This window comes from Stenella coeruleoalba (assembly GCF_951394435.1).
Source record: "Stenella coeruleoalba genome assembly, chromosome: 7".
Classification (NCBI taxonomy): Eukaryota; Metazoa; Chordata; class Mammalia; order Artiodactyla; family Delphinidae; genus Stenella; species Stenella coeruleoalba.
In genome coordinates, this window is record NC_137153.1 from 43,686,880 (window position 1) to 43,699,634 (window position 12,755).

A 12,755-nucleotide genomic window follows, 5' to 3' on the forward strand; every position below is an offset into this window, starting at 1 on the left:
CTGTTGTTTGCATTGGGTCATTTCTATTATTCTGTCTTCCAGTTCATTGATTCTTTCCTTTTTCCTCTCCATTCTGCTGTTGAGCCCATCCACTAAGTTTTTTATTTTGGTTATTGTATCTTTTAGTTGTAAAATTTCCATTTTGTTCTTCTTTATGTCTTCCGTTTCTTTGTTGAGCCTCTATATTTGTTCGTGTTTCGAGTGTTTATGATGACTCATTGAAGCATTTTTATTATTGCTACTTTAAAATCTTTGTCAGATAATTCTCACATCTCTGTCATCTCCATGTTGGCATCAATTGGTTGTCTTTTTTTTTCACTCAGTTTGAGATCTTTCTGGTTTCTGCTATGAAGAGTGATTTTTAATCAAAACCCAGAGATTTTCATACTATATGATGAGACTTGGGATCTTACTTAACCTTCTGTGTCAGCTGGCTTCTTTCTGATATCATTCTGTCAGGGGAGATGGGGGACATTGTTTCATCACTGTCAGGTAAAGGTAGAAGTCTTGGTTTCCTTCTCAGCCTTTGTTGATACCAGCAAGGAGAGGCTCCTTGTTACTGCTGTGTGGGGATGGGAGTTCTGGCCCCTCATGTGGTCTCCATGGACGCCACAGGTGAGGGGGGCTACCATTTGGCAGGACTGAAAATCCTGGCTTTCTCTGACACCAGCAGGTGGGAGTGTTGAGGTGCTTTGTTAACAGACCTGCAGAGTGGAAATCTAGGTTCCACACTTAGCCTCAGGGTTCAGGGTTTTTTGTTGTTGTTATTGTTGTTGCTGTTTTTTCCTGTGGTGTTTGGTAGAACAGCTATTGTCTGAAAGTTTTCTGTCTTGCTGGCTGCCCCTGTTCTGGTGGCTGCCCCTGTCCTGGTCTTTTGACTAGAGAGATAGGGTTTTGTTGAGATTTCTTTGTCTGTCCCCATAGTCATTTCTGGTTGCCAGCTTCTTCAGCTCCATGTCTGGGATATAAGAGGCAAAACGAAAACCCAGGAAACTCACTACCATGTTGTTTCTAGGGTCCCAAGGTTCCTAGCTGGTCTGCCTTCCTCTCTTCACCCTACAGAATCTTATGTTTATTTTATATATAATGTCCAGGGTTCTTAGTTGTACTTAGCCAAGGCCTAAATTTTGAGATAGAATGTGGTCATCCTATACAGACATTTAATTTTACTGTAATTCAACAATACTCTCTGTGGTTGGAAAGGAAGAGAGAAAAAAGATTTTAGGTGGTGAGGGACTCTTCTGCCTACTGTTCCATTCAGTGAGTTTATGCCTTGAGAGTGGGTGTAATTATTCCTGAAACAGTTAATGCATATCATATGTCTGTTTGTGAAGGATTTTTTTTTTTTAAAGATTTAATTTTATTTTATTTTTGGCTGTGTTGGGTCTTCGCTGCTATGCAGTTGCAGTGTGCGGGCTTTGTTGCAGTGTGCGGGCTTCTCATTGCGGTGGCTTCTCTTGTTGTGGAGCGTGGGCTCTAGGCGTGTGGGCTTCAGTAGTTGTGGCACACGGGCTTCAGTAGTTGTGGCACGTGGGTTCAGTAGTTGTGGTACACAGGCTTAGTTGCTCCGCTGCATGTGGGATCTTCCCGGACCAGGAATCGAACCCATGTCCCCTGCGTTGCAGGCAGATTCTTATCCACTGTGCCACCAGGGAAGTCCCTGTGAAGGATTTTTAAAGTTTTACCAACTACTAAAGTGGAAAGCATGGTTCACATCACTATTTCACAGACATCTTTAGTGCTTTTATGGGCATCTTTGATGAAGATATTAAAAGGCTAATTGGAGGCCACAATTAAACATTAACTAACAAAGAATTCTCCTATTAGGAGAATCAATAAAATTACCTATGAGATTTTTATGAACAAAGCCAGGTACTGTATGTTCATGGAAGTTGTATAAGAATGAATGATTACGTACATATATATGTGTGTGTATATATATCCTAGTTATATTCAAATTACATATTTGAGGAGGTTCTTTTGTTTGTTTGTTTTGTTTTTTTGCATCTAGGTTTGCCAGATACAGATTCATGAAAAATTCATCAGGGATAATCAAGGAAAAGTAAAACCTGTGCTTGATAAGGAAAATAAAAAACTGCTCTGCAGAAAGTGCAAAACCTTTGCATGTTATACAGCTGATGTAAGAGTGATGGAGATAGGCAGTCTTTTTAACAAATAGCACTGGGTCATTTTTTAGCACTCATTAAAGCTTATTATCTATCAGTGAGATATTTATAGTAAGAATACTATTATTCTGTTGTTATCATGGCCATGGTCCATGTATTTTTAAAAGGCTAAAAAGTTTAAAAGAAACCCTTGATGTTCAACAATAAAGAAATAGCTTAAAAATTGCTGCACAGCTACTTAATTATATATTACGTAGCCATTACAAATAATGGTTATGCTAAATGCACCATGGTATCCTGGATTAGATCCTAGAACAGATGAAGGATATTATTAGAAAAAGTGGTAAAACCTGTAGTTCAGTGTAAATCTGAAATTACTCGAAAATAAAGTTTATTAAACAAAGTGATTAGGAAACTTATATAGTATAATGAAAAACTTCTTACAAACTAATGGTACAGTGGGAAAATTAACGAGGATAGAAAGTAGTAAATATGCTATGATCATAGCAGTGTAAAATAATAGCAGCAATACCACCACCACCACCACCACCAAAAAGGCTAGAGGAAGTATACTAAAATGTATTAATATTTTGCAGTGAGATACCATGATTTTTTCTCTTTCTACTATTTTGTGTTTTCTAAACTTTCTTCTGAGGATATGGATCACTTTTACAATGGAAGCAAAATCTCCTTATTTTAAAAACATGACATCTGCTGGGTAGCTTTCTAAAACTCTTAGGTAAGGGTTAGAAAAATCTCCAAAGACAAAAATTGGATGTAACTATTGCTGCCGATTGGGGAGGGTGGAGGGCCTGGGCCGGGTCAGATGATGAGTTATTACTTTAGGGTTCTGTTTAGTCTTCAGAAAGCTGAGTCTTTAATCAGTCCAACATTGGAGCAAGAAGCGTATTAGGGGTAATACTGGCAAGTTCCCATACCTTTCTGAGTCTTTTTCTTTAGCAGTAAAAGGAAGGTCCTTTCAGCTCCAATTTGGGTGATCTTCTGTTGAAATGGCCCTTTTAGACTATGTTTTCCCGAGGGACTGGTTATGTAGGATCTGCGTTTGTTCTGTGCACTGTGGTGTTTGTTCAGGTTTATTCTAACGTTGACTGGGGGCGGGGCCAGTGGACACATTAGTCCCTGAGCCTCTTCAGATACACATTGACCCTTTGTTGTTGTTCTCTGTATCCTTTGGATTCTGCCTGTCAGGGCTACTGGTGAACTCAGGCTTCACAGATCTTCAATAAATACCTCTTTGTTTCTGAATTAATAAGGAGTATCTATTTTGGGGAGCCAGGTTGCCTGGAAACTTCTTAGTCCTCCTCTTCCTGAGGTGTCCCCTGCCCCCTCACTTGCACCTCCACCTCCACCCTAACCTCCACCTGTGTCACTGGTCGTCAGGCTGCGTGGATTCTACTCTGGCCTTGAGGCAAATCCACATTTCCTTCTTACTCCATCTGTAAAAGAATTGGGATCCTGCCTTCTCATCATCTCTGATTATTGTGGAGTTTTCTTTTTTTTAAATCACAGTTATGTTCTGGTTCTAACGTTCTGTTTTGTATGCTACTCGATCCCTTCATCCGTAGGAATGCCATTTCACTATGGTTGGAGTTGCTTTCAGGGAGCATTTTGTGAGTAAGTTACACCCCAGACCAAAGAGCTTTGGGAGTTTTGAGAAGAGAGCAAAGATCTTCTGTGCCAGGGAGGACTGCAGCTATGACTGGGGAATCCATGTGAAGTATAAGGTATTTGAGATTCCAGTTATAAAGACTGAAAGTTTTGTGGTGGAAGATGTTGCAACTGGAGTTCAGACACTGTATGCAAAGTGGAAGGACTTTCATTTTGAGAAGATCCCATTTGATGCTGCAGAAATGTCCACTTGAGCTCAGGACCTCAGTCTGCAGGGAAGGGGTGACCTTGAGTGAGGAAGAAATTAGACCAGTGGGTGAATCACAGATCACTTGTACCACTGTCAGGATATTTTCCCTAAGGCTTGTACTGTACTGAGTATATATCACTTAACTTCTGTTGTTTTCAGCAGTTTGTACTGTATCACTTACATAAAACACGAGTGAATGAATCACAGCACTCAGTGAATCACTTTGTAGGTCAGTAGAGCTTGGGAAAAATGAAAAAGGCTTAACTTATTGCCATTCTTCCCTTCAGAACCCACTGCCAGTGTGCACCGCTAGCCACTCAGTACACATTGAGATAAATGAATGAGTGAATGGAATGTTGAAAGGTTTCCCATGCTTCCCTTTCTTTCCTTAACCTACTGTAAACTGGCTTTTGCCCTTAATAATCTACTGAAATTGTTTTTGTCAAGGTCACCAGCGACTCTGGTGGCCCAATCCACTGGGCACGTCTTAGTCCTTCCCTCTGTTTGACCTCTTTGCTGCTTTTGGCCCTGTTGAATACTCCTTTCTTGGAACTCCCTCTTGGCCACTAGCGCTTCTAACTCTACCCCAGTCTTTTCTGTTGGCTCCTTTTTGCTGATCCTTTACACGTTGGTAATTCCAAAGTTTCAATATATATACACATACAGGCATAATAGTCACATACACGTGTGTTCTCTATGTGTGGCATCTGATCTTAAAATTCTACAGTGGACAATTTTTAGTTATGGGGGCATTTAAATAATACAGTACTCATTGAGAAGTTGATTTCTGTTCTTTTGGTTTACTGTACATCTTGACCGATTAATTTGTTTTCTTAACCTGTGCCATTGTTCCCTTCGAATGGTCATTTCAAGCCATTTTCCAGTAATAGTTGATGGTCAACATTCGGACTCTGTTCTCAGGTAGGTCCCTTGGATGATACTGAAGAGGCAGTTTAATTTGGCTGTCCTTTCTATTAAAAAACTTAGAATACATATCCGAATGGCATTCCTGTGTCATTTAACAAGGCTGATGCTCCAGAGCTTCGTTTGGGGTTTTCCAGACATGGAGACAACTACCTGAGTTTTACTGTCTCCATCCAGGCCAAGGTATTTTATGTTCCGCTCAGGATAGCCTCTGTAGTAATTTAAGCATCTTCTTAAAACAGATTCAGATTAGTTGTTTGTAATTCACTAGGACCATCAATGGCTTTAACAAACCTCCAAACATCATAAAATGTTAATATGCTCGGCATAAGGGGTCGCATAACTCTTTTCAGATAGCACTTCTATCTGAAGGCTTACTGGTGTCCAGGAGGCCACCCAGACCCCCAGGTCAGTCCTGGAGACCAGTGGGGTGACCTGCTGCAGCCACCTCTTCCTCCTTTTGATCTGATGAGTGTCAGAGAACTTGCCAGTTACATAACTTCTCCTAGGCTTAATTTTCTTCATCTGCGAAACAAGGATAACACATACCTGTAAGAGTTAGTAGAGAGTTTTTTTTTTTTTTTTTTAGTAGAGAGTTTTTAACTGAAATAACATAAAGTACTTGATATACATAGTAGTTGTTTGATAATGGTTATTAATAGTATTCTTAGTAAGACACAATAAAATGGGTTATTTAAGCCAACTTGCTTGCTAATTTTTATTCATTTTCCATTTATATTTTATTAGAGTATTAACGTTCTGGTCACCAGTTTTAATATGGGCTTTGTTCCCACACCACCAAGCAATTCACCAACGGGGTGTCCTACCATTCAACTCAATTCTGCCACTATCTGCCTGGAGATGGCGTCAGATCCCTACAAGTTAAGGGCTCAGTCCTACAAAACTGCCCCACCTCTTCCCTACTTCAGAAGCCAAATTGTTATTACCTGTGCCTCTGACCAATTGAATACAGATGAGAGGTTACAGCAACCTCCTCTGTGGGCTTAATTTGCTAGAGAGGCTCACAGAACTCAGAGAAACCTTTTACTTACTAGATCATTGGTTTATTATAAAAGGAAGTAACTCAGGCGCAGCCAGATGAAAGAGATGCATAGGGTAAGGTTTGGGGAAGGGGCTCAGAGTTTCTGGGTCTTCTCTGAACCTCTACGTGTTCACAAACCTGGAAGCTCTTTGAACCTTGTCCTTTGGGTTTAATGGAGGTTTCATTACGTAGGCATGATGGATTAAATCGTTGGCCATTGGTAATTTATTCAACCTCCAGCCCCTCTCCCCTCCCCTGAGGTCAGGGGATGGGACTGAAAGGGCTAACCCTCTAATCACGTGGTTGTTTTTCCGGTAACCAGCCCCCATCCTTAGGGGTGGTCCAAGAGTCGCTCCTTAACATAACAAGAGACACCTTTGTTGCTCTTATCACGAAATTCCAAGGTTTTTAGGAGCTCTGTGCCAGAAACTAGGGACAAAGACCAAATATATATTTCTTATAAATCCCAATCTAACAAGTATCTCTTTGTATATGTGAGTGCCCTTTTTGGACGCTGCTATTTAAGGACTCCAATAGGATGTATACAACATCCACTGGAAATCTATTTGAGAAAAGTTCTTGCAAGTATCTAAATAATTCAATTTGGATGAAGGTGAATAGTACAGCCAACAGAAGAATGCAGGCTAAAGCTGAAACAAGAAAAATAATTTCCTTGTTTGACTTTAGCCTGGAGTCAAGCCATTGCAGGCATAGAGCATGGAACAGAGTAGGCATTTGGTTAATATTTATTGAATGAAAGAAACCAGTAGGTAGGGTTTTAAGAATTGCGCACTCTTAACTGATGTCCAAATGCTGGTCGTTGGATTCTAGGTCAAAGGCTGCATTTCAGAACCAACTGGGGAGTCTTTTTCATGGCACATGCCCAGCCCCCTTAGAACATCCTGCCAGGGTGTGTCTAAAAACCTGTACGTTTTGAAGTTCCTCAGGTGGTTCTGATATAATCTGATAACAACCACTCGATCTGGTTAACTCTGTGGTCCCCACCAGTGCTCACCTTGTGATATTTTCACCTGAAATGAAAAGTCACCTTCAGTCAAATGCCTGATTGTGTCACAAGGCCAGTAAACTGATTCCCACCCTTAAAACTGACATTATTATTTGAATTTAAAAACAAGCCATCAGGTCAGTGTTTCCTCAAGTGTGTCGTTTGAAACCCAAGTGCTGTGAGATGCTCTGAAGAAAGCAGTTCTGTGGGCAGATAGGATTCTATATTGTCTGCTGCCCCCTCTCCCCTCAAATGAGTGATTTCCAGTACACACTGCCATTGTGTGTCCTTATGTCAATTCTGTGGTAATAAGGCCCGTTTAACCCAGTGGTTCCCAGATACCCCGACCCTGGACCCCTTTTATTCATGGGACGTTGTTAACATCCTGTAAAAGCACAATAGCAGATACTCAGCCCTGATGCTGACTAGACAACCAGAACCAAACTGGAGTATTAATTTCAGGATCATACCAGTAACTCTGTTTTATTATATTATGTAATAAAACTAAATTCCACTCAACAAATCTGTATTTAAAAAGTAGATCTCAGTTTTGGGGATGCAAATTATTAAACCTGTTAAAAATATCAGCTGTAATTCTATAATCTTTGTGCACAATGATTAGGCTGTCTGGGTGAACAAAAACTACTTGGATGTTAAATTCTGTTTGTGGTCATGACATTTAACAACTTCCAAAGAAGGTAGCCAGTGGAACCTTGGCTCCTGATTTTCAGAAGCAGCTCTCCGTTGCTCCTCATAACCTGCAGGGTGCGCCACACTGTCCTAACTCAACCCTGAAAGGCCAACTGTGCCAAAAATAAGGTTCTTCATTTAGGTGACTAGCAAACTTCCAGTATGTTTGGCCTAGGGAATACTGGGAGACAGATCTCTACAACCACAAATTATTAACTGTAACCCCAGAGCTGCCGGTGGCCATATCCCCCCGCACACGGCCCGCCCCAGAAAGAGGCCGTCACAAATGAAGGGCGAGAGGGGAAACGATAGGGAAGGAAACTGTTTGAGTCATAGATCCAATCAGACCTGCCGCCATGGCCACCCGTGTTCTTCAAGTTCTTTGAGCCAATTTTTTTTTTTTTTTTTTTGCTTTAGGCAGTTTGAATTGTGCTTCTAACACTACAACTAAGAGTCATGACTAATATATCCTTCTCCTAGATTATTCTTCACTTACATGAAGGCTGTCCCATAGCCAAAGACACATGTGCTTATTTGCTGCATTAAAAAAGTTGGTCAGTGAACTCACTGTGCACACCAAGGAGCGCTTGTTTCCCTAGGAGGGATCAGGCAGGAATGGATTTAGAAAACTAAGAACAAAGGAGATGGGAACCCCATAGAGAGGAAGGAGGGGCTGGGTCTAGCATAGAGCAGCACACTTCTAATCTGGAGAGTAAGCAGCCCAGTGCCTTCTTGAGAAACCAGGTAAAAGGGGTCTATTTGTTCAGCCTTGTGGAGAGCAAGGATGGGACACTGGCTGAGACATTTTATCAATGAACAAGATAGTGTGTTTGGAGGTAGAGGAGGGGAGTCCAGAAGTGAAGGGATCCCATTCCAGAAGTCATAGCTGCAGGAATCTGTTTCCTCATAAGCACTGATTGTGGGGAACCAGGCTGCTCCCACGCTCCGCAATGGAGGGCTAAGGGGTGGACGTCTGTTTTCTCAGCCCTTCTTAGTGTTTTTATCCTAGGACTGCTCTTAATTTGAGGGTCACAGCCTTGTCTTGTGCAACAGGGTTCTGTTTGTAATTTTTATTCATGAACAGAAGCTAGATCCCAGGACGTCAGAGGCAAGGACGCTCAATAACTTGCCTTGTCCGTCATCTGGGAAGAGGTGGAGACAGGATTTGATCCTAGGTGTTCTACTGACCAGCGCACAAACCCTGAGTGCTAAAGTTGAGACTTAAAATTCATTACAAGAAGATTAATTTGTAAGCTGTTAAGGTGCCCTGTGATGGACTGAATGTTGTCCCCCAAAATTCATATGTCGAAGCCCTCCCGGACACTGTGACTCTGGAGATGGAACCTCTAGGGAAGTAATTAAGGTTAAAAAAGGTCACGAGAGTAGGGCCCTTGAAAGACGAAGATACCAGAGAGCTCATTCATTCGTGCTTTCTCTCCGTGCACATGCACTAAGGGAAGGCCATGTGAGGACACAGTGAGAAGGTAGCTGGCTGTAAGCCAGGAAGAGAGAGAGCTCTCACCAGAAAATGAATTTGCTGGAACCTCAATCTTGGACTTCCAGACGCCAGAACTGTGAGAAAATAAATTTTTGATGTTTGAGTCACTCAGCCTATGATATTTCATTATGGCAGCTGGAGTAGCTTAAGACATGTGCCCTGAAATGACTTCAGTGATGAAAATGAGCAGATAACCTAGATGAAAATAAAAAAATTATGATCCGTTCACCAGACTACATGATTGCTACTGCTACCAGGCTATTGCCACCTTCTTGTTTGCTCCCAAATGAGGTTCAACACAGCCATTTAACCTGCATATTACTGACGTGGTTACAAAAAGAGGAGAACTCGAAGGTCATCCAGGCTTCAGGATCCTGCAGTCTGAGATCTGCTCTGCTCTACATATCCCAAAACGAGGGGCACACACACAGCAGAATTCAGTATCAAAGTCAAAAAGTTTTCCTTGAAAATAGATTTAATCGTATTCAAATTAGAAATGTTCTGCATCTCTCTCCAAAACCACATCTAAAGTTCTCTCGATACATGAAACATTTTCTGGGGAAAATGTTTGAATATAGTAAAAGAAACCTCCATATTTCTTCAGTGTTGATCTATCAAAAGGTACATAATCAAAAAATTTCAACCTCAGCCATCCACGAGGTGTCTGGATCATTCACTCTGGAGGAAAAGGCGGGGCGAGGGGATCACAGTCATGGCTAGGATTTGAAGTGTGAAAAAGTTCTTCTCTGCCTTGTCAGTTAACTTTGGGACAGTATGCAGAGGCAAAGGACTCTCAAGGGAAAGGTTTCATTGAGCAGAGGGTAACAGAGGAACCAAAAATCAGGCAGGAGACATTTGTGTTCAGCTGAACAGTACAGGCTAAGAGTGAAAAATCAACATATTCTGTGATCAGTAACTGTAAAGGGCTCAGCTCTCCCTTCCTGGCACAACTGACAATCCCACCATTCTAAGCTTCCAAATTCTAGAAAAAGATAAAAAGATTAACAAAAATAGAGCATGTAGAGACTGCTGATTTTGTGTGCAGAGGATGGGCACCGGAACCTTAGGGCACCCTGGGCTGGAAGCGCCCCTGCGTGGAGGGGAGGAGAGGGGAGGGGAAAGGCTGGGGTGGAGAGACTGCCACGCCAGGGCCTGCGGGCTGTAGGCACTGCGCTTCCTCCCTGCTGCGGCCAGGATGCCCATCTCCGAGGAAACCAGGGCCTACTTGGCCATCTTGCGAATCATGTAGTTGAGGATGCCCCCGTTGTGGAAATAAGTGAGCTCCACGTCGGTATCAAACCTCATGACAGCCTGGAAGGTCTTGCCGGTATCCAGCTGGGAGGACGAAGAAGCAGAGAAGAATCGCTGAGGGAGGAAGCGAGCCAGCCCTTTCCAGAGGCATCCTGCCCGGCCTGCCCTCAGGCTACCCCTCCAAGTGTGGTCCACACTCCGGCAGTGCCGGGGACAGGCGCACGCTGGCCCCAGCCCAGACCTGCTGAGCAGTAAGTTGAATTTTATTTAACAAGATCCCCAGTGTACTGATCTACACGGTAAAGCAAGCACTGCAGAGAGTAAGTGATGGAAGTGAGAGACACCTGAGAATTAGAAATAGCCTCTCAGGGCAGTAGCTAGTAGTGGCGTTTGGGATATTTTTTAAACATTCTCCAGGGACTGCCCGAGGATGGAAGTGTCGGCAGTCAGCAGATGTTTCGTTAAGGTTGTCCATTAGGCACTGGCCCAGCTGCTGACCCTGGGACACAGCTCAGCAGCTTAGTCTGTCTGGGCAGCTAGGTCACCCTGGGACCATGGTGCTGGTTCTTCATCCTTACCTCATCCAGGGCACTGTCTTTTTCACCTTTGGGCTAATCAAAGTCGGCCGCTTGGGGGTGAGGCTCAGGACGGGGTGAGTGTGTCTGTTCACAGGTTTATAATAAAAAGGTGTTTTTTGTTTGTTTTTTTGAGATACGCAGGCCTCTCACTGCTGCGGCCTCTCCCGCTGCGGAGCACAGGCTCCGGACGCGCAGGCTCAGTGGCCATGGCTCACGGGCCCAGCCGCTCCGCGGCATGTGGGATCTTCCTGAACTGGGGCACGAACCCACGTCCCCTGCATCGGCAGGCGGACTCTCAACCACTGCACCACCGGGGAAGCCCTAAAAAGGTGTTTTGTTTGTTTTGGTTTGGTTTTTTGCGGTATGCGGGCCTCTCACTGTTGTGGCCTCTCCCGTTGCGGAGCACAGGATCCGGACGCGCATGCTCAGCGGCCATGGCTCACGGGCCCAGCCGCTCCGCGGCATGTGGGATCTTCCCGAACCGGGGCATGAATCCACGTCCCCTGCATCGGCAGGCGGACTCTCAACCACTGCGCCACCAGGGAAGCCCTAAAAAGGTGTTTTGTTTTGTTTTTTGCGGTATGCGGGCCTCTCACTGTTGTGGCCTCTCCTGTTGCGGAGCACAGGCTCCGGACGCGCAGGCTCAGCGGCCATGGCTCACGGGCCCAGCCGTTCCGCGGCATGTGGGGTCTTCCCGGACCAGGGCACGAACCCGTGTGCCCTGCATCGGCAGGCGGACTCTCAACCACTGCGCCACCAGGGAAGCCCCTAAGAAGGTTTTTAAGGTAATGTGAAAATGCCCTTTCGCTGAGATTTCATCACCGTTCTCTGGGCTGAGATTGGGAGGAACGGGACACAGTGGGGCTGGCAGGTTTGGGAGGAAGGATGGAACTGATAACTCTATGAGTAAACAGAATAAATAATAAACCGACATAGTGTGGCATCACTGTGCTGGCAGGTCAGAAAGGTGCTAGTAGAACTCCTAAGTCTAAAGCATGTCTACTGAAGGATTTATTTTTCCTTCCAAATCCCACTGATTTCCTTCTAACAAGATTGATGATGAACACAGGGCCTTTGAGCTGGGCCTGGCATGGAAAGGCGCCGACTTACCTTGACCTGGACTTTCATTCGTGGTTTGAGGGTTTCTGGAATGCTGATAGTGTATCGTTCCCGCCCTGTGAGTCCTAGGGTGTCTGCATTCTCCCCGGGGAGATACTCGAGGGGGATCACCCCCATCCCGACCAAGTTACTTCGGTGAATACGCTCGTAACTCTCAGCCAGGACAGCTCTGATTCCCTGATGAGCCAACAGAGTAGTGTGGACAGTTTTTCTTTAGTTACACAGACACATTTTACTATGATCTATAACTGGCAATATACAGCAATGATCAGTAAACCAGGATACTTGATTAACTAGAATATCCCATCCTCAAATGTTAGTTAACTGTAATATAATAGTAAGATAGCCCTAAAAGGTCTCAATATCTAGGGTACACTTTTAAGATCCCCTGAATCAGGGTTACTCAGGAAGCTTGTTAAAAATGTAGATTCTTGAGTCACAGATGTAGAAAACAAACTTATGGTTACCAAGGGGGAAGGGAGGGCGATAAACTGGGAGATTGGGATTGACGTATACACACTACTATATATAAAATAGATAACTAGTAAGAACCTACTGTATAGCACAGGGAACTCTACTCAATATAATGACCTATATGGGAACAGAATCTTAGAAAGAGTTATACATATGTATATGTATAAC

At 43.7% G+C, this 12,755-nt stretch overlaps 2 protein-coding genes across 2 annotated transcripts in view; one reads left to right on the plus strand and one right to left on the minus strand.

The window, feature by feature from the left end:
- RIGI (RNA sensor RIG-I) overlaps positions 1-4,051 on the plus strand; it is a gene marked incomplete at its 3' end in the record, with an annotated part of 64,819 nt that extends 60,768 nt beyond the window's left edge. Inside the window, 3 exon segments of the mRNA XM_079926551.1 lie at positions 2,012-2,155; positions 3,713-4,006; positions 4,010-4,051. Of these exon segments, the coding sequence (XP_079782677.1) occupies positions 2,012-2,155; positions 3,713-4,006; positions 4,010-4,051 (480 nt within the window).
- A 3,732-nt stretch (positions 4,052-7,783) lies between these two features.
- ACO1 (aconitase 1) overlaps positions 7,784-12,755 on the minus strand; it is a 60,885-nt gene continuing 55,913 nt past the window's right edge. Inside the window, exons 20-21 of the mRNA XM_079927911.1 lie at positions 12,105-12,290; positions 7,784-10,500 (exon numbers count right to left, since the gene is read on the minus strand). Of these exons, the coding sequence (XP_079784037.1) occupies positions 10,387-10,500; positions 12,105-12,290 (300 nt within the window). The 3' untranslated portion in view covers positions 7,784-10,386. The remainder of the gene's footprint in view (positions 10,501-12,104; positions 12,291-12,755) is intronic.